General features: G+C 41.7%; 4 protein-coding genes across 6 annotated transcripts in view; 1 reads left to right on the top strand and 3 right to left on the bottom strand.

The window, feature by feature from the left end:
- LOC109526766 (round spermatid basic protein 1-like) overlaps positions 1-3,334 on the top strand; it is a 14,935-nt gene extending 11,601 nt beyond the window's left edge. Inside the window, exons 7-9 of one of the 3 annotated variants that reach the window (XM_019888246.1) lie at positions 122-233; positions 831-2,186; positions 2,247-3,334. In XM_019888246.1, coding sequence (XP_019743805.1) covers positions 122-233; positions 831-2,159 — 1,441 coding nt within the window. In that variant the 3' untranslated portion in view covers positions 2,160-2,186; positions 2,247-3,334. The other 2 variants (XM_019888245.1, XM_019888247.1) reach the window with 2 other exon arrangements.
- Positions 3,335-5,815: 2,481 nt separating this feature from the next.
- LOC109526768 (transmembrane protein 60-like) lies at positions 5,816-7,905 on the bottom strand. Its single transcript, XM_019888248.1, has 2 exons — positions 7,644-7,905; positions 5,816-6,369 (listed from the first exon to the last, which is right to left on the bottom strand). The coding sequence occupies exon 2, from the start codon at positions 6,322-6,324 to the stop codon at positions 5,920-5,922; it is 405 nt and encodes a 134-aa protein (XP_019743807.1). The 5' UTR covers positions 6,325-6,369; positions 7,644-7,905; the 3' UTR covers positions 5,816-5,919.
- A 4,057-nt stretch (positions 7,906-11,962) lies between these two features.
- LOC109526750 (proline-rich protein 5-like) lies at positions 11,963-12,550 on the bottom strand. The gene has a single exon (XM_019888217.1). The coding sequence runs from the start codon at positions 12,398-12,400 to the stop codon at positions 12,119-12,121; it is 282 nt and encodes a 93-aa protein (XP_019743776.1). The 5' UTR covers positions 12,401-12,550; the 3' UTR covers positions 11,963-12,118.
- An 872-nt stretch (positions 12,551-13,422) lies between these two features.
- On the bottom strand, positions 13,423-24,522 carry prr5a (proline rich 5a (renal)). Its single transcript, XM_019888211.1, has 11 exons — positions 24,220-24,522; positions 20,877-21,007; positions 18,815-18,940; positions 18,607-18,687; positions 17,889-17,937; positions 17,068-17,125; positions 16,699-16,790; positions 16,218-16,358; positions 15,926-16,061; positions 14,998-15,276; positions 13,423-13,862 (listed from the first exon to the last, which is right to left on the bottom strand). The coding sequence occupies exons 2-11, from the start codon at positions 21,005-21,007 to the stop codon at positions 13,579-13,581; spliced, it is 1,377 nt and encodes a 458-aa protein (XP_019743770.1). The 5' UTR covers positions 24,220-24,522; the 3' UTR covers positions 13,423-13,578.
- Positions 24,523-25,386: the final 864 nt, after the last annotated feature.

Genomic DNA, 25,386 nt, shown 5'->3' with positions numbered 1-25,386 from the left:
CCCCCCCCCCTTAAATTCCTAACTAGTAGAAGCCATTTGAGGAAATGCATTGTTTGTTCTGTGCTGCTGTACATTCCCAGCTGGCTTTTGTGTGTTTATGCTGAGCACGTTTGTGTTGCAGCAGCGACACACCTGCGCGCATCACCAAAGACGTGGTGTGCTTTCACGCCGCAGACTTTCCAGACGTGGTCATGAGGCTGCAGCTGGACCTCCACGAGCCGCCGCTGTCTCAGGTGCGTCCGCAATATAGGCACAAATTGGCTGCTGGTTCCATCCTAACGATGCTAAATTTGTCCTGTGTGAACTGCAGTATTTGTGATGACAACGTATGAAGACCCCCAACTGCATGTTCTGGCCTAGTTGTTTTGTTAACGATAATTTCACTAACTATGACGTGTCGCGTGCTTCTGGGTGGCAAAAGCTCAAGTGTTTGTGCCGTAAACAAATTCTTACGTCATATGACTGAGGCAGAGTGATTGAGAAAACAAGCATAGCATAACCCTAAAGTCGTTATTGTTTTCACTTTACCTTGCTGTAGTCAATTACTTCTTAACCACACAGAAGTAGATGGCCGTATTTAAACATTACAAATGTATTGTTGATTAAATGTGTCTTAAATCAAATGAGACAAGATGCATCCCATCTCAATCTCCCATAGTTGTATTGTCATTTTAATGGAATATTGGCTTTTTTTAAATAGCATGTATACAAATAGTTGACTGTCTGCAAAACTAAACGAATGCTTTTGTGTTTCCAGAAGCCCGGTTCTTCCTTCACATTTCTGTACTCAGCAATGGTCTCTAAAACTTTTCCGTGTTTTGCATCCGCAGTGCGTCCAGTGGATCGACGACGCCAAGCTGAACCAGCTGCGCCGAGAGGGCATCCGCTATGCCCGCATCCAGCTCTACCACGACGACATCTACTTCATCCCCAGGGGCGTCATCCACCAGTTCAAAACGGTGTCGGCTGTTTGCAGCTTGGCTTGGCACATCCGACTCAAGCAGTACCACCAACACGAAGCTGTGGGGGAGGAATTGGAGAAGTGTTCTCCTCGTGACGTCACGCTGCCTATCAAGGAGGAGGAGCTCGAGGACAAGGTGATGAAACTAGAGGAGGAGCTACCTTCGCCACTGCCCTGTAAGGAGGAAGAGGAGTCACGCGCGCTAATGGAGGAGGAGGTGCAAGAGGTGAGAAAGGAGGAGGTGGAACAATGTCCAGGTGAAGTTCAACAGGAAGTTGGCGCTTCCTTGAAGCCACCGCCAATCAGGAAGGAGAACTACAGCGAGGAGGAGAGGCTCCACAAGACCGCCAAGAAGGAGAGGGCACGATGGGAGAAGGAGGACAGGAGTAAAGAGGAAAAGGAGAGGAGTAAAGAGGAAAAGGAGAGGAGTAGAGAGGAAAAGGAGAGGAGTAGAGAAGAGGAGAGAAGTAAAGAGAAAGAGAGGACTAAAGATGAGAGGGAAAGGACTAAAGAGGAGAGGACTAAAGAGGAGAAGGAGAGGATTAAAGAGGAGAAGGAAAGGAGTAAAGAGGAGAAGGAACGGACTAAAGAGGACAAGGATAGGAGCAAAGAGGAGAGAAAGGACAAGAGTAAACCTCGGGACAGGAAGCATAAAGTCAAGGATAAGGAGAGGGAGAAAGTCAAGACGGACATAATGCCGATGGCGAGGAAGAAAGACAAGGAGCCTGGAGGAGGAGGTGGTGCTGTCTCAGTTTTGTCTCTCAACTCGCGGCCTGAGGAGGCGCGAGATGGCTGCAAACACAAGTCATCGCAAGGTAAGAAGGAGAAGAGCGGCCACCGGTCAGACGCTCTCACACCCAAATCCGACGCATCGGCACCCAAGTCGGACCCCAAAGCCTCGCCCATCAAGCCGGCCCCACTCAGGCGAGACGGCAAGAAAGAGGAGCCCAAGAAGCCCCCCAGGACGCTCATCACGATTGACCTCTTTAAGCCCATGGAGGCCCACCAGACGGTGGCGCTTTCTTTTAAAACTCACCATCACCAACACGGCAGCGCCAGGCCCACAGACAACCGGACGCTGGTTCCCTTCAAAGGGACCAAAGTGAAAAGTGGGCCGCCGCTTGCAGACCCCCAAACGCAGCAGCAGCACTCGGCGCTTAAGCAAACACTCAAAACTCACAAAGACTTCCTCATTTGAATGTCGCCCCTTTTTTGTGGTGAGCATCGCGCGCGCGCGCGCGCGCACACACACACACACACACACACACACACACACACACACACACACACACACACACACACACACACACACTCCTATACTACCCAGAAAAGGTTTGTTTTGCTTTTGGGGTGAACCTAAAGTGCACTAGCACCTTAGAACCAGGTGAACTTAGTTTGACCCCGAAGCTGAATAGGTGTTACACCGGTGACCATCTTCTAATGCAATTCTTTTCCGTGACTCCTCCAGTCACTCTGTTGCAACCTGCTGATGCCACTCTAAGGTCAGTAGCCTCTTCACCTTGTCCTGAGACTGGCAGAGTCACCGAAAGGCACAAAAGTGGACATCCTCAAAAACCGTTCTGAATGTTGCCATTGAGCTCCTTTTTCCAGAGCAGCAAGTTGTACAAAAAGTAGCAAAACTTTGAACAGGTTTCAAATGAAGTTCTCCTGTAAAAGTTAGTGCATTTTGTCCTCAACATTTCCCCCCCAAAACTCAATACATCACAAACCTTTTGTGGCTAGTGTACGAGCAGGATGCACTCCCACATATTCAAACGGAGGAAGACGAATGTGAGCCAAGTAGCTCGCTTCAAATTTTATTTGTTCCGCGAATGTACGCCGGTATCTGTCAGTGCCTACTCACTACTTGGCATTTTTTTAATAGCAGCCACTGAAGGTACAAGACTCTCAATTTCAAAGGAACCACACACACACACACACACAATACAATACAATTGCTACACAATAATGAGCATCTACTGAATCATGTTTGCCGTTTTTAAATTGTTTTGGTTTCAAGCACTCCGCAAATGTTGATGCATTGGGTTTTTTTCAGATGGGACTTCCAAGCCAACACTGAGCTGTAAATTATTCTGTATGTACCAAAAACTGTACAGCATAAATCGATGTTATTAGCACCACATGAGGAAATGTATACAGAAATTGCATATATTTTTTTGTAAGACGAGTTTTATTTTCCATAGAACTTATTTATATCATTTAACTGTCTTGTTTTTATTTGAGGCCAACGTACATGGACAAGGTTGTTTATTTTTTTGTTTTAAAGTGTAAATACATTTTATTTCCTAAGATAAAAGACTTGGTAGTGTGATTTATACTCTGATCGGAACCTCAATAAATGGTTCAAAAATATGGAGTTCCCTGATCAATATTTACCGTATTTGTTCTTCTCTCAACCGCTGCACAAAAATGTCTATTCTGCAGTTAAATAAACAATGGACCGAAATGATTGATAACAAATTGCTCCAAAAGATACGATGCAAATGTACTTCAAAGTTAAATACAACTGAAACCAATTTAACAAATGCAGCACTGTAGTGGATTAAAAAACAAAAAAGTAGGCCAACATAACAAACACAGTTCAAACATTGACTTCAGTGATTCTTCTGTGTAGCACAGTTTGAGAATCACTGGTTTCACAAATTTATTGTGGTTTGCAGTGCATTCTTATCAAAAACAAGAGCACAAATGAAGCAGGATGAAAGTATATCAACAAGAATGTGTACGCAGTAGACCGTAATGCATGCTTCTATTCGCAATAAAATATTTTTAGTCATTGCCTTTTGCTCCAAAAGGCACCAGCTGTGCACCAAAGAGTGTGTTGCATTCAAGTGTCACACTGAGTTTGCATTGTCTCTTATCAAGACCCTGAAAAGTCAATTCCAGCAGCCATCTGTGTCTTTTCCCACTGTCCTTGTTGTGCAATACACCAAAGAAGAAAGAATATTCCTTGTCTTAAGAAAATTAATAAGGGGTGGGTAGTGATGGGAAACAAAACTTGTAATGTTACAAATTAGCTTCTTTAAGGGGGATTTTTTTTTTCATATTTCAAGAATAAAGTTGCAATGTCAGGAGGAAAAAGGCAATTTTATGAAAACTGGGGCTGAATGGGTAAATAGAAATTCTTGTAACATGAACAAAAGCCAAAGTAGACTAATAAAACAAGAAATTGAAACAATCATAAAACCAAAACCCTGAGTATAAATGGGTGTATTACGGATGAAGCCTTTCCTGCACCCTGTAACCTGAAAACACGATAAGATGTCCACTGTTGTAACAACAGTCCCTGAAAGGGTAAAAGAAGAAAGCTGTGACACTCCAGTTGTTATGAGCGTCACAACATATGGGGGGATCATTTTGCAAAAATGTCGAAAGTTTTTTTTACAATATTAAAGTTGTGAAAATAGTTATGCTGTATCTGACAACACGTTTTATATATTGCTTCCAAGAAAATGTTACTTGTACTATGATAAATTTATAGTCCAGTTACGTCACAAGATTAAAATCGTTTATGAGCATCACGATCGAATAAAACGGTAGTGTGAAAGTGTTACAACAATCAAGTAGTAATGTCTGAATTGTATGGGTGGGGGGGGAGATTCGAAACATATCTCGATGTACAGGGTGCGATACAATTCAAGGATGGTACATTTTAAAATGTAACGATTCAGCTTGGTTAAACTGAGACCAATTTTTCGATTTCAAATCAGTTTCCATTATAAAACGATTGTAATTTTTTAACATGGTGGGCAAAGTCATTCATTCATTTTCCGAACCGCTTGATCCTCACTGGAGCCTATCACAGCTGTCTTCGGGCAGTAGGCGGGGGACACCCTGGACCTCGTTGCCAGCCAATCGCAGGGCATACAGAAACAAACAACCATTCGCACTCACACCCACCTAGGTACAATTTGGAGTGTTCAATCAGCCTGCCATGCATGTTTTTGAAATGTGGGAGGACCCGGAGAAAACGCACGCAAGATCGGGGAGAACATGCAAACTCCACACAGGAAGGCCAGAGCTGGAATTGAACCCGGTACCTTCTGCACTGTGAAGTCAACGTGCTAACCACTCGACTACCGGGCCGCCGGGAAAAGTCACATTTTGCAAAATAGTTACATTATCAAGAAACATTATTTTTTGAGAGCCATCTTAGGAGTTTTTTTTTTTTTACTTTCAGAAAAGTTGTAATACAACTTCAGCCTCTAAATATATTAAAATGGATGTTACATCAAAAGAGCAGAACAAAAGCATTACTTCTGTAAAAATGAAGACTTTTCCATGGAAAAACATGGAAGATGACAAGAAAATACATTGTAATGGTACGTATGTGTTAATAATTCATAAATATGACATCACAAAATAGAACTTTATTCTAACTTTAAAATCACTGACTATACTGATCCTTTACAAGTTATGATTGAAAGGAGGCAAGTTCAGAACCCTTAAAATACACGGTTACAAAATTAGTTTTGGGGCATGCCAAGACCCCCCCAACAAATGATTCATTTGTAGAACCAAAATTCAGTAAAACTACAAGCACAGATGAAACAAATGTGCTGCCTCCTTGTTCAATTTCAGACAGGTACCTGAATTTTTTGTGGATCCATTTTTGATAGATCTATTCCCCAAAATTCATGTTGAATGCCGTTAACGGTGTCCTGGGATTCCCCCCGCCCCCAACTTTAAAGGTGCTACTGAGTGACTTTTGGGGAAGCCCCAAATCAATTCATTTCAAGGATGTGTAAAATGACTGTCCAGTCCGTTGTAAAAAAAAAAAAAATGCGTGCAAGGGATTCCCCCCGCCCCCAACTTTAAAGGTGCTACTGAGTGACTTTTGGGGAAGCCCCAAATCAATTCATTTCAAGGATGTGTAAAATGACTGTCCAGTCCGTTGTAAAAAAAAAAAAAAGTGCGTGCAAGGAGAATGCTCAAGTTCAGTCCCTGCGTGGGCGAAAGACGCCGCGTCCCAGCTCCACCAGGGCGCCCCCGAGGAGAACCCAGAGGGGGACGCACACCACGCTGAGCCACACGTCCGTCAGCCTCTGCAAGCGGGAGCACAGGCTCAGGCAGAAGGCCACCTTCAGCCCCACGGCCGCCAGGTACCACAGCCGGCGGACCGCACCGGGGTCGCCCTCGCGCTGCTCTGCATCGGCTTTACACCGACCGGCCAGTTTGACCAGCAGTAGGAGGACAAGGATGGCATCGAGCGTCCACACGGGCAGGAATATGAGGAACCAGTTCCAGTGCACTTTGGCATCCAGCTTGAGGACCAGCATGATGAGGAAGATGAGGCTGAAGATCCACATCAGAAACACTCGCTGCACCAGGGACATCTTCATTGAGGAGCCACGGCCGTCCGCGGCCAGGGTTCAGGTATATAGGTACTTATGTGTAAAAAATAAATAAATACATAAATAAAATAAGTTCTGATTCAACTCCTTTTTAAGTGAGAGGATATTGACAAAAAGAACGTTCACCAGTCTGAACATGAAACATCTTGTCTTTGGGGCGTATTCAATTGAATATAGATTGAAGAGGAAATCTGTTTTCATTTACGTTTTACCCAACTTCATTGGAATCGAAGTTTGTACAAGAGTAAAAGGGAGTTTTGACGTGGAACTGCAGTGTTTCTTAAATATTTTATGGGTCCATCGGTCCGTCACTGACAGATGCCCAATTTTCTGACAAAACTACCTTTTATTTCTTTAAAACAACTGTTCTAGAACACATACACCCTTTTTCTCAAAACTATACCACATTTATGTCTTGAGAATACTACTTTTTTTCTTGAAAATAAAGTGCATAGGAACCAGCCTTCATACAATTGACGTCCATTGAAAAGCATTGGCATTTTCTTTTAACACACAAGAAATAATTTCTGGAAAAGAATAAATTTGCAGGAACCCCAGGGGTCCTGTTTTCCCCCCCTTGATTAGATACAATTATCGAAAAAAAATTTTAAAAACCTTGAAAAAAATACTACATTTTTCTCAAACGTGTTTTTACATTCTTCTTCTTCTTCTTCTCCTTTCGGCACATCCCTATTCAGGGGTCGCCACAGCGAGTCAGCAATTTCCATCCGCCCCTGTAAACCGTCCCACCAACTCGCATGGTCGTCTTGGCAAAAGTTTTACGCCGGATGCCATTCCTGACGCAACCCTCCCCATTTCTCCGGGCTTGGGACCGGCACTGGGGAACAGTGCACCCCCAGGGGAGGGCACTGCCCCCCAGCGGCTGGGTTAAACGTGTTTTTACATTACATTACTAAAACAATAAACTGGTTTTTTTTCGAGAAAAGTTTTAACTTGTAGAATGTATCCAACTTTCCTTTAGTAAGTAACACGCCTATTTGGACAAAGTCCGGACTTGAGTAGAAAGTATAAATATTTGTTCACCACAGATGGCTGGAAAGGAAAGTCTACTGAAGTACAGGAAAGAAGTACAGGATTTGTAATTCGTTACGTCCCAACCGAATAGCCCGAGACAACGCGGCGGATCCGGAAACGATTCTCATTTCTTGTCCCGACCCCATAAAGTTGCCTTATATTGGATTCGGAACTAGAAATGCACTTTTTGTTGGGACGGTTTGGCTGTCAGTCAAAAGCACGCTAAACACAAGTTTAGCATAGAGACAAAAGCAACGCTGAGAACGTCTTACCGAACTCGGTAGGAGATTCGTCGTCACTCGGCTCTCGAAGGCGACCTCAGAACGAACGTTTATCCTCCTCAAAAGAGGCCCTTGTGTTTCCTTTTAGGGGATAAACTTGTTTTTTTGTTTGTCTTGAGCAACTGGAGTGGCAGTTAGCTTGAAGCTACTTTGAGTAACGCGAGACTTCCGCGGACACGACGGAAAAGGGAAAGACCAGGCTGTCTTTCACAATAGTAGAACGGCAAATTAAATAAAATAAATGTTTTTAAAAAACATGATTTTTCCTCCCCTCCTTATAGTCTTTTCGAAAACACATATTATGTCACTTATATATTTCCCTTTTTAAATAGCGCTGTTTAATTAAAAAAAAAACACAAACATACTTTTCCTTCCACTTTTTATGTTAGTCTCAATTTTCTTTAAAAAGTTGAACTGCTTTTTATGAAAACATCTTTTTTCCTCAATAAAAATCATCTATCGCCAAATTATTCTGAACCATTTATCTCTGTTTTGTAAATAGCTCAAGTTGATCGAGTTTTCTTTTTAAAAAGCCTAAATGTTCTTTTTTTAAACACCAAATCGTTATTTTTAAAGCATTTTACATATTTTTTTCTTTTCATAAATTATCTCCATATTTGATTTTGTTTTTACAAAGCACACATCTACAGTTTTCTTATTTCCAAGAGCGCAGAGCAAGTGTTTTTATTCTAAGACCTTTACCTCCATTTTTCTTCATTTATAAAGCAGATATCTCCACTTTTACTCTTCAGCCTGAAGCTCTGTTTTCCCTTTTTAAAAGGAATATACAATATACCCATTTTTGTTACATTTTGTTCTTTCTATAAAGTTTCATGTAGCATGCATCATCAGATTTTGCTTTTTAAAAGCATGTATTACCAATTTAAAAAATGTTATCAATTGTTTTCCTTTTTGGAAAAGCATTTTTTTTTCATTAAAAAATGTTTATTCCATTTTGTAAAAAGAAAAAAAATAACAGTATGCATTACATGCATTTTCTCAGTTTATAAAGTGGCTTATTTTGCATTTTTATTTATAAAAACATGGAATTTTAAAAATATCTATTCAAAACATCAGAAAATGAATACAGGTATTACTAAAATTAAAGCATGAGTTCAGTAATTTAATAACTCGACACAACAAACACAAAAACAAGACGACCGTGGTAACCCACATTTAAACATTTTATTCAAATCTACTTTTTCCCCATACCAGGTAAGTATAACAAATGAATAAAAAGTACAACTTCGTAGATTGTCCAAAAAAGTAAAGTACAAAAAGCTTGAGGTAAAACATTTTTTTGTTGTTGTCGCTGAAAAAGATCATTTTTAAAAAGCCCTTATTATTAAAAGATTCATTTCGTAACCATGTGACTTTTTATTTCTAGCCGCCTGAAAAAACTATAACAACGCACTTGTATTTACAAGGTGCAAAATACAGTGTGTGAGACAACATTCAGTACAATTGTCTTTTGAAATGTAAACAATTCAAAAACCTCAACGCCTGCCTGTCTGTACAAAGCAGAAAAAAAACACCACCACCATCTAAAGAGCAAATTTTTCCCTTTGGACCTCTACAAGCAGCAACATTAAAACAGCTCATTAGCCACATTAACATAAAATGCACTGACCAAATGCAAAGATAACACACGGCACATTCAGAAATGGTGCAAATGGGGAATGTGTGACGTTTCATTTTTTTCATTTTAATTAATTTTTTTTGGTCTTTTTTTTTTTTTTTTTAATTAATGACATTAATTTTTACATTCAGCAAAAAGATGATGTGATTTTCATTGGAATCAAGCTGCTCATGATTATTATTTTGGTCAATAAATGACAGAACGGAGGTGACAATGCATGGATACCTCACATCACTTTTATGTGAACACAATCAATGCCCAATAAAAATAATAATTTTCAAGATGATTTCATCACACAGACCAACAAAGATGCCACAGGTCTGCAGCTTTGACAATTATTCCTTCCCAAAAGAAATACAAGTGTAACTGAAAACTACCGGAGCAAAGTAGAAGCGGTTACATTTTGAACAAATCCAAATAAAGGCGCAGATGCAGGTTTTTGTCGGCAAACACGATGAAATGTTTCACTAGAAAACCAACTTATTATTTTAAAATCATGTATTACCAATTTTGAGATATGGGGGGGGTCATTTTTTAAAAAGCACACACATGTATAGTTGTTTCCCTTCAATTTCTCTTTCTCCTTTTTTAATTCTTTCACTACATCACAAATTTTTCCTTAAAAAGTGTCTTTCTGCCTTTACAAAAAACATGCATGTTTTTCTTGTTTTAAATTTCTTGCATTTGCCTCTCCTTTCAAAAAGCATTCATCTCAATGTTGGTCTTTTTCAAAAGCATATATCTCAAAGCATATTTTCTTGTTTTGATAACGTCTATCTATTTTCTTTCCTTTCTTTTAAATGCATGTATGTGTCTCCAAATTTAGTTTTTGTGTAATTTTTTTAAGGCAGTGTCTACATTTTTTTATTTGTTTAAAAGGCATGTAGGTGGGGTGTGTGTGTGTGTGTGTGTGTGTGTGTGTGTGTGTGTATATAGTGGGCGACTGGTTAGCACGTCGGCCTCACAGTGTAGAGGTACCGGGTTCAGTTGCAGCTCCGCCCTCCCTGTGTGGGGTTTACATGTAGAGGTACCGGGTTCAATTGCAGCTCCACCCTCCCTGTGTGGGGTTTACATGTTCTTCCCGGACCTGCGTGGGTTTTCTCCGGGTCCTCAGATTTCCTTCCACATTCCCAAAACATGCATGGCAGGCTGATTGAACACTCAAAATTGTCCCCAGGTGTGAGTGTGAGCGGCAATGGTTGTTCGTCTATGTGTGCCCTGCGATTGGCTGGCGACCAGTTCAGGGTGTACCCCACTTACTGCCCGAAGACAGCTGTGATAGGCTCCAGCACACCCGCAACCTTCGTGAGGATATGCAGATTAGAAAATGGATGGATGGATGTTCTTTTTGAGTGTTTTTGTTCAAGCATACATGTCCTTTCTTTTTAAAAAGCGTATACCTGAATGTTGCTTCTTTTCAAAAAGCAATTATCTCCAAAAGTTCGGCTCAGGGAAATGCAAATATTGGAGATACAAGCTTTTCAGTGGCCAGTGACCACCCACATCTTTATCTAGATCTGCATCAAAATGTGGTTGCATCTTTGGACCATGCTACAGCTCTCCCGAAAGTTTTGCGGCAAATGATGTTTTTTGAAGGTAATGTTCTTGTACACATAGACATAACGCATAAATAAACAATCATTGCATTTTTGGTCATTTGTTAAGAGTTTAACCTCGGTGGAGGTCTGAGTATTCTTTTCTTGAAATGCAGTGAACCCCCACTCTATCGCGGTTAAGCGTTCACTGCCCTGTTTTATCGCAGTGATTTTTTTTTTTCTGAATGGATTCATTACATACAGGCAAGGCTGAACTTCAAGTTGCACACCTTCAGTGTCGTATCACATTGTGCCACAACATGCCGGGCAGCACTGAGTTTTACTCGAAGACATGCAGCGTGACAAACAGCAAGAAGAAGAGGCAGAGAAGGTTCCCTACTAAGCTGATTAATAGTCCAACAGAGCAGAGAGAATATATGCTTGCAAGTAATGCTTTGTATGTTTTCCTGCTCTGAGTGTGTTAATCAGAGGTGGGCTTTCCGTCAGTGCCTCCATCACTGTTTCCGTCAATAATTCAGGCCGGCCCACATGGTGACAGCCAATCGGCGTTGAGAAATACTGATGGCAGCTCACTGACGAACTGACTGGACTGACAATGTCCACCTCTGGTGTTAAAGTAGCAGTTGCTAGGTTTACCATGATTAGCGTAGCATCTATGATAATTTTATTTAGCCAATTTATAGTGTTTTGCATTATATGTTACCATTAAGATAGCGGACTTTCAGAAAATGGAATGATACGGTTCGGTTGAATGTTCTGCAGTTTATATACTGTAAACAATGCTCAATGGTGTCTGGATAAACGTCAAATGAGAATGTAAAACAAAACAGCTTGAAGCTAACACACTTGCCTTCTTATTTGGGAGAACTGTGTGAGTCTTCTTTTTTTTTCCTCAAAGTGATGTTATATGATAACCTCTCATTTCTTGACAACAAGAAAGTGAGAGCAGGTGCTAAGGAATCATTTCAAAATTGTGTTGCAATATGTTTAAATTGATATGTTTAAAATGTGTCGGAGGGGTTGAAAACAGTCTTTTTTTTTTATGGTCCCTGTATTGTGGATTTTCAAATGGGAAGAGGGTCTTGAATGTATCGATAAACGGGGGTCCACTGTAGTTTTTTTGTTTTCAAGCCTTAAACTTTTATAACTACATTATTTTATGAAACCAGCATGACTGGATGGAGAAGAGGACGAATTCAAAGCCATGAAATGTACTGACAATGATTATCCCAAGTGTGTGTGAGTGTGTGTGTGTAAATGTGTGCGTGCAGCTACACCGTACTCTGCCTGCTCTCGCGGCCATAGCCAAGAGCCTCGGCGGAATGAGGTGGGAAGTCGATGAATATCCCATCTGAGTCGGAGTCTCCCGACTGGAGGACTTGTCCGATGATGGTTTCGGGGCTGGACGACTCGCTGGGTGGCGAACAGGACCCTGCCTTGCCAAGGTCGGTCACGGTGGTGGTGGCTTCGGTGCCGTGGAGAGCCCCCGACGAGTGCAGGATGGACGGGGAGGACAGAGGGAGATCCATGGAGGTAGCTCCTGTCTGCATCATGCCTGACAATCACAGTTATCATGTCATGGTGGCATCACAGCAACCCTCGTATATTTGCGCTTAAACATTAGAAAATGTACACATTTGCACATTTTTTACAACCCTCAAGTGATACAGTGACATTAAAAAGTCTGCACACCCCTATTCAAATGCCAGGTTTTGGTGACATACAAAAATGAGACCAAGACAAACCATTTCAAAATATTTTAAACCATTAAGTTGACGTACAACCTGAACAAGTCATTTTTTTAAAATGCGAAGGGCAACATCGTTCATTGGTTTACCCATTTGCGCATTGCGACATCATCGAGTGCGTCATCTGAATGCCCCGACATGCACTTGACATGTTGTTCATCTGTCCGCTGACTCTCCTTTTTGGAAGGTATATGTCAAGCTAGTGAAGTGGTATTGGTGTCATAGTATTGGAATTTTCTTTTTTTTGTTGTTTTTAGTACAAGTACAAAATATCGACTGATACTGATACTGTTATTGGTCTTGGTTGATCCCATCTACAAATTACAATTTTCGTTTTCAAAGTAATCCCCCCTGAGTCTAGCGCACCTATCCAGCTTTCTCTGCCACGCCTTCACACTTCAGTTTTACAGCTGTGGTTGTTTTTCAAAGTGCTTAATAGATAGAGTTGAGACTTTTGTGTATATATTATTGTTTGGAGTATACTGTAAACAATGCTCAATGGTGTCTGGATAAACGTCAAATGAGAATGTAAAACAAAACAGCTTGAAGCTAACACACTTGCCTTCTTATTTGGGAGAACTGTGTGAGTCTTCTTTTTTTTTCCTCAAAGTGATGTTATATGATAACCTCTCATTTCTTGACAACAAGAAAGTGAGAGCAGGTGCTAAGGAATCATTTCAAAATTGTGTTGCAATATGTTTAAATTGATATGTTTAAAATGTGTCGGAGGGGTTGAAAACAGTCTTTTTTTTTTATGGTCCCTGTATTGTGGATTTTCAAATGGGAAGAGGGTCTTGAATGTATCGATAAACGGGGGTCCACTGTAGTTTTTTTGTTTTCAAGCCTTAAACTTTTATAACTACATTATTTTATGAAACCAGCATGACTGGATGGAGAAGAGGACGAATTCAAAGCCATGAAATGTACTGACAATGATTATCCCAAGTGTGTGTGAGTGTGTGTGTGTAAATGTGTGCGTGCAGCTACACCGTACTCTGCCTGCTCTCGCGGCCATAGCCAAGAGCCTCGGCGGAATGAGGTGGGAAGTCGATGAATATCCCATCTGAGTCGGAGTCTCCCGACTGGAGGACTTGTCCGATGATGGTTTCGGGGCTGGACGACTCGCTGGGTGGCGAACAGGACCCTGCCTTGCCAAGGTCGGTCACGGTGGTGGTGGCTTCGGTGCCGTGGAGAGCCCCCGACGAGTGCAGGATGGACGGGGAGGACAGAGGGAGATCCATGGAGGTAGCTCCTGTCTGCATCATGCCTGACAATCACAGTTATCATGTCATGGTGGCATCACAGCAACCCTCGTATATTTGCGCTTAAACATTAGAAAATGTACACATTTGCACATTTTTTACAACCCTCAAGTGATACAGTGACATTAAAAAGTCTGCACACCCCTATTCAAATGCCAGGTTTTGGTGACATACAAAAATGAGACCAAGACAAACCATTTCAAAATATTTTAAACCATTAAGTTGACGTACAACCTGAACAAGTCATTTTTTTAAAATGCGAAGGGCAACATCGTTCATTGGTTTACCCATTTGCGCATTGCGACATCATCGAGTGCGTCATCTGAATGCCCCGACATGCACTTGACATGTTGTTCATCTGTCCGCTGACTCTCCTTTTTGGAAGGTATATGTCAAGCTAGTGAAGTGGTATTGGTGTCATAGTATTGGAATTTTCTTTTTTTTGTTGTTTTTAGTACAAGTACAAAATATCGACTGATACTGATACTGTTATTGGTCTTGGTTGATCCCATCTACAAATTACAATTTTCGTTTTCAAAGTAATCCCCCCTGAGTCTAGCGCACCTATCCAGCTTTCTCTGCCACGCCTTCACACTTCAGTTTTACAGCTGTGGTTGTTTTTCAAAGTGCTTAATAGATAGAGTTGAGACTTTTGTGTATATATTATTGTTTGGAGGGGGCATTGCTCAAACTGATCAATAACAAGGCAGATAGATGTTTTACTCCTAAAAAGTATCTTAATATTATTATAAGTCAATATAATATGAAATAACTCTATGCTTAAATACAGGGAGATAAAAAAAAAAAGAACAATTTAAATATTGATAGAATTTAAATGACATGCACTTACATGTAAAAAAAAACAAAAAACAATTGTACCAAAATACATTTTTAAGAAGTAACAGTTCTGAAACTTCGAATTAATGATCTTAAAGTCAAATACAACTGAATTGTACTTAAGAAGTGTACTGTAGAAAACGTCTGGTATTGAATGACTTGATATAAATAATCTTGAAAATATTAATATAAATTATGAAAAAGTCATGAAAATAATAATAACCTAAGTACATTTGAGTACAGTAGTCTTTCATTCTCATGGGTTCCGATTGGCTGCTGGTAACATCGAATTGACAAACACACCTTTGAACTGCGAGCCCACGCATAGCCTGTTGGAGGCGGAGCCAGAGAGGTCGGAACTCGCCGCCAGCTCGGCGTAGTTCAACTTCTGCTCCTCCAGGCAGGAGATCATCTCGCAGGCCGAGTGGCGGCGGATTCCTCCGCTACCCACTGAGCCGCAGTCGGCGTCGTACTCGGCCACGGGGGTCAGGAGCAACGGGATGTTGTAACTTTTCGATCGGACCACCGGGTTCTTGGACAGATGCTCGGCAGACTTGGACCAGCCCCATTGGAAGCGCTTCTCTAAGGGAGGAACAGGGACAGGAGGAGGTGGGTTGTGAAACACACATTTAGTTTTGTGATTAACCCCCCCGCCAAAAAAAAAAATCTCATAATATCAGGGCCTTTTTCAATCGCGTAAGATTATGACCTTTCATTTTACACATACTACTTTTCATTGAAAAACAACTGAATGGCTGAAAAATATCAGTTGAAAAAAAACGTATACTTAATGTTCATGTCTGCACCTCAATTTTCAATTCAAATTCAGTTCAACATATTGTTGGGTGAGAATCAATTCTGATTTAAATTCCAATTCATCCATTGAATTGAAATCTGAATTTTGCACGTCATACATTTGTGACTTTTTTTCTCCCAGAACTTTTTGGGGAGAACTACCGGTATATGTTTCTTGAAAATATACTTTTTTTCCCCCCTCAAATATATGCAAACTGGCCCACTGTGGAACTAACAAAGGTCATCTTAAATTATTATTTTTTTTTAACTAAACTATTCTTTACTATTCAACTTTACCATGGCTATATCTTACTTTCGTTTTTTTCAATAGAAATGATTTTCTGCAACTTGTGGCGTTTTTTTTTTTTTTTTTAATGTACAGCAATATGCGAGTTCCCTCACTGTTAATTACCACCAATCTAAATACTGGTCTCACCCAGAACACAGCAGTGGTCCTCGATGTCATCTCCAGAGTAAAGCCCGTGAGTGCCCAAGTAGGGTGAGACCACCTTCTGGACCAGAGACTCCAGTCTCAGGTAGTCCTCATTCACACCACGTGACTCATGAACTCCCTGCAAAATGACAAAATGAATAAATATCATTACATCACACAATATTTCATTTTAGGAATGGAAACTACACCTTTTTTTTTTTTTGCCGCAAATAATGCACGGACACATTCCGTGTGTCAGAATGAGCACCATGATAAACAATCAGAACAGCGTTACCTGGAGGATGAGCAGCATCTGCGTAACGGACGGTGGAACTCGTGCCCGGGGCCGAGACAGGGCGTCCTCCAGCTTGACGCTCAGGACGATGGTGCTCCTGAAGTGCAGTAGAGCAAGCTGGCGGACAGATGGCTCCTTCCCCTGCGCCCGACAACAACAACAGGGCTCATTGGAATGGTGATTTGATATTTATTTATCTATTAAGTCCTTCTTGACAGTTTATTCTCCTCATTTTCTAGCACTGCTTCCAGTCCGTATTTGTGTATGTTAGATTTATTGTCCCTAACATATTAAGAAAAATGTCGATTGTGATCTGCTTTATATGATGCATGTTTTGTATAATATTTCATGTTTTTTCTAATTGCGCGGCATGATAATGGCCGTATTAAGAGGTGGAGGTCCCCACTGATGGCTCACAGAACAAATGCAACTACTGTACTCTGTTGAGCTTGCTGGTTGTCCTCTTGTGACGATGGCCTACCTGGACTGGGTGGAAGATGGCCTGCAGCATGGAGAGCACATCACAGAAGAAGAAGTCCCACGTCTCGGCCAGAGAGTCCAGTAACTTCTGACCTGCAAGTTGGCAAAGCAAAAAAAAAAAACAAAAAACTAAAACATAAATAAATACATAAATAAAATAAAACGCATTAAAGCTTGCTACTTATTTGGACCATATGAATTTAATGGGACATATTACGGAAAACATTACATTCTAATTTTTTGGCGCGCGTGCGCACACACACACACACACACACACACACACACACACACACACACACACACACACACACACACACACACACATACTGTATATTAAAGTGGATTATATCTCTTTTAGAGGAATTCATACCTTCGTAGAACCTTATTTTGTCTCTCAGGATGACCATGCCCTTTGTCAGCAACTGGTTCTGAAATGTTAAATGAGACAAAATAAAGAACGTCTGCTACCAAAATGTAACATTTACAGTGATTCCCAACCGAAAAATGATTATTGACTAAATGTATTTCATTTTTGTACATTTATCTATGCGCGGTGACCTATAGCGACAGGCAAAACAAATTAATGCTGTGTATCCACCTGTTGCCAATCTTACAACAGAATAATACAGTATATGTGTTCAGCGGAATAGATTTCCCACTGAGTAAGTTAATTTGGGAATAAACTGAGACATGATAATTGTTTCATGACATAATGCCTAGAGATTTTTTTTTTTTTTTTTTTTTTTAGAGCCTGAAAGTATTGCCATTTGCTCTATTTGCCACTTTTTGTACATGCTGCTGCTCTGTGTATGTGAAAAGTAGCAGTTGGATGAAGGGTGCTCCTAATTACTATGACATCTATGTTACGTTTCATTTAGCCTGTAATGCATGAAGCTTTGCAAATTATTTGGTTTATTTGAACGTTTACTTTTTTAAAATATATCATGGTTAATTCTTGTTTATTGTAAGAGTCTTCTTTTTATTTCCTTGAAGTGATGTCATACAAGAGTCTTCCATTGCTTGAAAATGTGTTTTTCAATTAGTTTAAATATGTTTTCACATATTGAGGGCAGGGTATGTAACATCTCCACCGTGATAAACTGAGGCTTCAATGTATGTGCCTTCGCTCAGTGAAGGTTGGGAAGCACTGGTCTGAAAAGTATCATTATGCAATTGTCGCTCCGGGATTACCTGAAGGTATTCCGTGAAAAAGGAACCCAGCTCGGTCTTCAGCAGGTGCCTGGTGGAGGAACATTGACTTTATCGGATGAATCAAGCAGCAAAATGTGTCAATCAAGTCATGTTTACAACCCACACAAACAAATGTTTCCTTGTCAGCAGCTCTGTTACAAAAACAGGACATTGCACGTCTTGCAACGTGTGTGTCCATGCATGCTTTTGCGTGTCCGCGGGCGTGTGTGTGTGTGTGTGTGTGTGTGCTTGCTCCTGTGTACTTTACTGTTTACTAATGAGGGCGTGTGTGCGTTAGACAACTGGTGTGTGCAAAGATACTGACATATCTGGCGTGAACAGATAGCACATAAACAAGCGTGGTTAACACAAAGTGCTCAGTCAGCGCAATTTGAAGTGCAATTTTAACCACAAGGAACTGGAATTGACTAAATTCCAGAGGTGGCAATAATACTCCTACTCTGTAATGAGGCAGAGGTACAGCTAGTTCATTTTTATTTATGTATTTTACTGTCATGCCTTTGACTTATGAATTTAATTAGTTCTGTGTTCTCATATGTGAAATTATCTTTCCGCATGGACATGAATGGAAATGCCATGAATCCCTTGTAACAACCCCGTAAAAACAGCATTGCTTGTTGATATAGCTCAAGTCTATCACCAAAAAAAAAAAAAAAAAAAAAAAACCACTATAAGTACATTTGACATATCAACCTACCGGACGCCTTCGTTGAGGACGTAAAGTTCATTGTCGGCCAAACCTTTCTTCTGGAAAACTGCGATGACGGCATTGTGGATGCTGCAAGGACACACAAACTACATTTTAAAGTAGAATTTGACATATTCACAGAAAGAATGCTTGAGTTGTGAGTTTGATTCTTGATTCAACTACTCAGGAATGCTATGAGCCCGCCAAGCCGACGTACCTGTTCCAGGTGGCGTTGGCGCCAGCCCTCTTCTGCTTCTCGCCTCTGTCCTCCGGTGAACCCTTGTCGCTCTTGGCCAACTCGCTAAGGCTGGGCGAGCTCATCAGCTTCAGCCGGTGCAGAGTCCTCATAGGAGTCATAGAGGAGAGACACCAACGAGCAAAACACACACACTCAGCAAACCGTACAGTCAAAGAAGGAAGGTCGAGAGCCAGATACGCAGAGGAAAGGGAAGCCGAGAAGCCAGAGAGAGAATAAAAGTAGGACAGAGTGATGCGAGATGAGAAAGTAGGATGGGCGCTGCCCCGAAGTGCCCGGGGGAGGTGGAGAGAACAGAGGTACCGATGGGATTCCCAAACAATACCGGCATTGATGCCAACAAATATTTATGCGGCACACAGATGCCAGTGGAAGTGCGGGGTAAGCAGCAGAAGAGCGCCCGTCACTGTAAAGCTGGGAGGAGGAAGAAGAGGAAAGAGTGCTCGCATGGCTCAATGATAACAAAAACAAGACGAGTAGTAAGTGGAGTCACCATAAAGGAACTCCTGCTGCTCTCTCATTACCATTGCAAGAGGGCAATTGTACAGGATAGCACAACACACAAACGAGTACTGTACAGTGAACTCCCGTTTACAGTGTGGGAGTCCATATTTACCCACGATAGGTGAAAATGTGTGATACAGAGAGACCATACAGGAATGTTTTTTTTTTAACTAAGTGTTTTGTTTCGTTTTAATTTTTAGAGATGTAAATGTTCATTAACTTTTTTGAGATGATGTACTTTTTGTAGTATGATCAGTGAAAAAAAAAGTAATTACCAACACTTCGACATAATGTTGTGACCGAGCATGATTTTATGACTTGCAACTTGTTCGAATGAATTCATGACTTGACTTGCTTGAAATTTGATGGCAACTCGACTTTTTTTCCTCACAGTGGCTTGGGACTTGCTTGAGACTTGAAGGGTTGCGACTAGAGACTTACTTGTGACTTGCACATAGTCCCATCTCTGCATTTTTCCAATAGAGTATCACGTTTGCGTGAAACGTCCGTGGTTCGAGACTGGGTGAAAACGACTTGTTTTCTTGTAATCAGTGAGCTTTTATACAAGTTTTGATGGGCTCCCTAAAAGGGAAGTCAAGTAGAAAATGTCTTGACGTTAATATGTTACATGCGATCCAGCTATTCTTAACATGGTATTCTGATTAATATTGCGTTTGAATATGAATATGAATTAAGCAGAAAAATTTGCCTTGTAACTGCCACTTGCTGGCAACTGAAAATGACATCACTCCTGCCGAAGGGCGGAACCGGTTTTCTGGGTTTGGTCATGTGACGCTCACGACTATCACTGCAGTTTGCATAGTGTGTTGGTTCAAATGTTTGCGTCACACGAACAAGGTCTCCTGTTCCAAACCATGTTTGTGGTGAAACAGTAACCTGCTCTGTTAACGAGTAAATGTTCCGACTGCTAACTATGAGCCAAAATAGAAAAGCCCATTGACCCGCCACCATCTTTTTCATCATTTTTTACATGTTTCCACCTGATGGAATACACACTCAGGACAAGAGCTGCTCATCTTAAAAGCCTTTTTGATGCGCGTTTATGTAAATTTTATAGAAATTCATAATATAAAAAAAGAACAGAAAAGAACAATGGTATTTGGAATAAAACTGAATTTTGCAGTATGAAACAAGTTTTCATTGATATTCAAATGTTCAATTACATGATGATTGCAGAAGCTGTGTTATGAAGTGGTGTTGATATGGGAGACATGGGTACAGGGTCGATAAATTAGCCAATCATATCATTATTCTTCTGTCTCTGTTACTTGACTATCAGAATTTGACCTGACTTGATTCGTGATAGTTTTAATAATCTACAAAACTGTGGATTAACTGCCCTGTAAAACTAAACTCAAATCATTCTTCAAAAGGGCAAAAGATGGTTTCGACTTGATGGGCACAAGAGACGGCGAGATTTAACAGCACGCGGATAAATAGATTACCCAGAATGCTCGGCTTCAGTAACCATTTATCTTGAAAAGTGAGTGATGCTCACCTCCTGATTGGATGCTCATTGCTCCCATCCAAGTCCGGGCTCGGGGGAGGCGCCGAGAAAGTGCTGAAGTTGAGCGAGAGTGGCCGGGGCGAGGAGCGGGAGGCATGCCTCCGTCTGAGGCCATCCAGCATCTCCATACAGACAAGCACAAGTGATGTTAAAAAAATGCTGCGGGGCGGAACATTTCTTAAAAATAAAAAATATATTTTTTAAAGAAGACGTGATGAAACAGGATAACTTATTTCTTCAACAGCAAACTGTGAGACACCCACACTTGGGTAAACTTAAGCTTTTTTACCAAAATCTTCTTGATGGCTCAAACATAGTCATTGAGGGGCTGGCTAATTAATTAACTTTTCTGTTGCTCGGATTAATGGCAAAGATGTTCACGGTGAAGTGACATTCACAACATCCTTAGGGCCAGCTACCCAACATACTGCCAGTATGTTGGTTGTCGGACCTCTTTATAAAAAGAAATAATCAGTGCCATTTACTTTGTTTTGAAAGAACTTGTTTGAGGTTTTCTCGACATTCAAACAATTCTTTTTTTTCCCCAACATACAGCTAAAAGTACAAATGTTGTCGGATTGGACTCTTTCAAGTTTCCCGTCAAGGATGTTATGTTTATAAAGTGGAAACTTTCAAACACTCAAACACTAAATGTTCCAAGAGACTGGTCAAAGTTCACTTTTAAAGCGAATTTCACATAGAAAATAATGGAAATAAAGTGAATCCAGAAAGTCTTCACAGTGCTTGATTTATCCACATTTTAATCAAGTGCTCTCCAACTTTTGTAAATTACCGGTACTTGTACTAAGTGAACCTGCAAAGTTTAATGTTGCTAATTTTTATAGCACAACTGAATATGCTTGCTTTGCACATAACACACATTCAAAATGGGAATAAAGAACTGATATAATGTAAAATTATTTAAAATCACAAATAGCCTACTTTAGCAAAAATAAAACATGGCCAGTGAAGATGTCTGCTGGCCAGAAGCTGAGCTGCACTGTTTTCTTAGGCGCATTCTTAGTTACACTTTTGTCGCTCATCAAATATGTTCTGTGTGGACCCCTAACAGTCAGCTCGTGATATCACCCAATTCCCCCTGCATTTGGCTATTCTCATTTTGATGCCAGTTGTAACAGAAAATTTGAATCTGGCCAGTGGGGTTCGAGTTAGACATCGGTGTTTTTAAAGAGTTACCCTAGGTGTGCAGTCTTGAGTTACAGTATTTTGTCTGTTATTTCCACACTGACTGGGAGAGTTTTGCAATATTTGCTCAACTTGCACTGCCATCTAACCACACACACACACACACACACACACACACACACACACACACACACAGTATCCAAGAGTAAAAGCATGTATGTGCATGTGCAGTGTGAGGAGAAGGAGGGTATTGAGCACATTACATATCCTTCCTTGATAATATGTCCCAGCTAGAAAATATTATTTTGCACAGCCCCAGGAGCAACACTGCTGCCTCTGCTGTCTCCGGGGAAAAAAGAGGCACGGTTGTTCTACCCGTGGACTGAAATGACTTACTAGTGAGCAAAAACAATGTACTAGTACATAGACCTTGAGCTCTGATTATCCTTGATGCAAAAGACCTGCGTGAATACAAAAGGCATTAAAGAAAGATGTTTGAGCATTTATTTGTCATCCTTTATAACGAGGCTACTTGTGTGTCACACGCCAACTCGTTGGGTTGAATAAGTCTTAGTGGAAAAGCACAGGGGACTAGTTTACTCGTAAGGCTTGTAAAGGAATCTATTCCTGACTGTGATTTTTTTAGCCCCTCTCTGTTAGTTGGATCTGTTCAAACACTTGAAAGAAAGAACGTAGTATGCTGTTGAAGGTATTTCCTGCTTACTGTGATTACAATCACCTTTAGTGCCCCTTGACCCCCACCACTTTTAGGAGCCCTCCAGAGGACATGTTTAACATCAAAAGAGGAACTGTTATCTCAAGTATCTGTGTTGCTTCCATCACATCAAAGCTCAGACTGAAGACAATTGCGGGTAGTGGTGGTCTGGTCTCACCTCACCACTCCCAACTTTTTCCAGCCACACCGGGTCGGATGACATGTTAATTTCTTTGTTTCCGGGATTTGCATGGAGGCGTAACTGCCCGCCTCTCATTATCATATTATCTCTATATATTCTCATGACTGTATTTTTTCTAGGCTTCATGACTAAATCTGAAACTCTCAGGAGCCCGAATTGATTCGTAAACTGCAGAAAAGAAAAATAAAACCTGCGAAGGTACTGTTCATCGTCTCCAGCCTGTATTTGGATAACCAACATCCTCATCAACGAACACGCGGAGGAAGAGAAAGGCCGACTCTACCCCAACAGGCTTAAGTGTGTATTAGTACTGTAGGCCAAAAAATTCACTTGGGTAAAAACATAACTAGCGAGATACAGTCGCTCTACTAGTGTAAAGAGTTGCCTTAGTAGTGAGGACAAAGAGCCTACTAGTAGGTGGACCCGACGCAGGATATCATCCATCCATCCATTCATCCATCAACCTCACAAGGGTCGTGGGCGTACTGGAGCCTATCCCAGACGTCTTTGGGCAGTAGGCGGGATACAGCCCTGAACTGGTTGCCAGTCAAGCGCAGGGCACACATAAACAACAACCATTCACAATCACAATCAAACCTATGGACAATATAGAGGATTCAATTCACGTCACATGCATGTTTTTGGAATATGGGAGGAAAGCGGAGTACCCGAAGAAATCACATGCGAGCAGAACATGCAACGTGCCGCCACGTTAGATATCAACCACATGGAATAAACTCAAAAGGATTTTCCATGGCAGTGTGTCATGACGCTCCTGTTATTTGGGTGTCTCCCCATAGAAACGCGCCACCCATTGATCAGAAGGGGGAACAACAGTCTGGGCTGAAAATCCTTTTTATTAAGAGAAAACGAATCAACGACGCAGAATTAACGCCTGCCCATAACTGACATAAAATGGATATATTTTCGTGTCTTAAGTCAAAAGTGAGGTTGGAGGCCAGCAGAGACGCAACGCCAGTCTAGTGGGGGTGGGTGTTGTGCAGCCCTCCACTCTCCCCTTTCCTTTCTCTTCTCTTCTTTGTCTTTTTACCATAACATTTTTACGACCACCTCACAGCATTGCTTTCCCGGCCTAGTGCAAGCAGACTGCGGTCGAGCCTGTTGTGATCATTTCACATAAAAGGGCCAACCAGTCCGGCGCGCATGCAAGCAACAGTCCACGTTGATCCAACAAAAGAAGGTGTTCCCCACACACAACACCTTAAAGTCGACAAAAAGCATCACGGTGTATCTAAAGTTGCCACGCTTACCGTTTCGTGTCCTGTTGCCTGGTTCTAGCCGAGATGGCGCGTGCATATATCTCCGACGTCAGGTCGGTTCCGTCCGGGCTCATCGGTGGTTCGCCGAGACTCGATCCAACGGATGGATCTCCCTGTCGGGCATCGGGCAGGCGATGGGTCCGATGTGCGTGCGGTCCTTTGGAGGCGGTGATGGTGGTTGTACGGGTAGGGGTGCTAGCAGTACAGAGCAGACCGCGGAGGACTCATTCATGAAGCATGCGCCTCCGCTCGCTCCCGTGCGCGCGCCCCCGCTTTGTTTTGAAGAGATGCACGCGATCACGCAACGGTACTGTTACATGCACGCGCGGCGGTTTCTATTTACGCAAGGAGGTGACATGTTGGGAAAACAGTACTGTGGTTTACCAGAGGTCCCTGAACGACACAAACACCACAGAAACAACCCAGGGGAATGCGCGCGCGCGCGCGCGCGCACACACACACACACACACACACACACACACACACACACACACACACACACACACACACACAAGTGGGGCATTTGCAATCAAGAGTATTGTTGATATCTGTCTGAGTGCGCACACACACACAATGCAATCTACAGTCGCCTGTCAATGCAAACGCATTTTGCAGTTAAGAGTCCTGTTATTTACGAGAGGTCCGTAAACAACACAAACATCCCGAAAACAAAACAGGACGGATCGGTTGCACAAACATTCAAATAAACAAACAAACACGCACGCACGCACGCACGCACGCACACACACACACACACACACACACACACACACACACAGTCACACACACACACACACACACACACACACACACACACACACACACACACACACACACACACACACACTTGGGTGCTATCTAAAATATCTCATGCAGTCAGTGCACGCGCATGTTCCAATATGTACAATAGTCAATTCCACCAACGATTTAATTGATCGTTGGTGGGATAGTCACCATGCATTTGTGACTATGTGCGCACCGCACCCATCAACGCGGCACACGTTTGCGTGTCCTGTGACATTTAATCTGCTCTTATTGGATCAGAGAGGCACACATTAACATACTTAAAGCTCAACAACAAAGCGGAGTTGTTGCTTTTAGAGCACCCAAGCAGTCTATTTCCTATTTGTATCGTTAGCCTATTCTGTTCACCAGGGA

This window comes from Hippocampus comes, unplaced genomic scaffold (assembly GCF_001891065.2).
Source record: "Hippocampus comes isolate QL1 unplaced genomic scaffold, H_comes_QL1_v1.1 scaffold112, whole genome shotgun sequence".
Lineage (NCBI taxonomy): Eukaryota > Metazoa > Chordata > Actinopteri > Syngnathiformes > Syngnathidae > Hippocampus > Hippocampus comes.
Note: the sequence above shows the minus strand (reverse complement) of the source record. Positions and strands in the feature narration are given on the sequence as shown.

Excerpts from the sequence above, each read along its gene's own strand:
- LOC109526768 (XM_019888248.1), bottom strand. The coding sequence starts at position 6,324 with ATGAAGATGTCCCTGGTGCAGCGAGTGTTTCTGATGTGGATCTTCAGC.
- LOC109526750 (XM_019888217.1), bottom strand. The coding sequence starts at position 12,400 with ATGATGCAGACAGGAGCTACCTCCATGGATCTCCCTCTGTCCTCCCCG.
- prr5a (XM_019888211.1), bottom strand. The coding sequence starts at position 21,007 with ATGCTGGATGGCCTCAGACGGAGGCATGCCTCCCGCTCCTCGCCCCGG. Across the intron at positions 16,359-16,698 it reads CCATCTTCCACCCAGTCCAG|GGGAAGGAGCCATCTGTCCG; the intron begins GTAGGCCATCGT and ends TGTCGGGCGCAG. Across the intron at positions 13,863-14,997 it reads CGTGGGCTCGCAGTTCAAAG|GCATGATGCAGACAGGAGCT; the intron begins GTGTGTTTGTCA and ends TGTGATTGTCAG.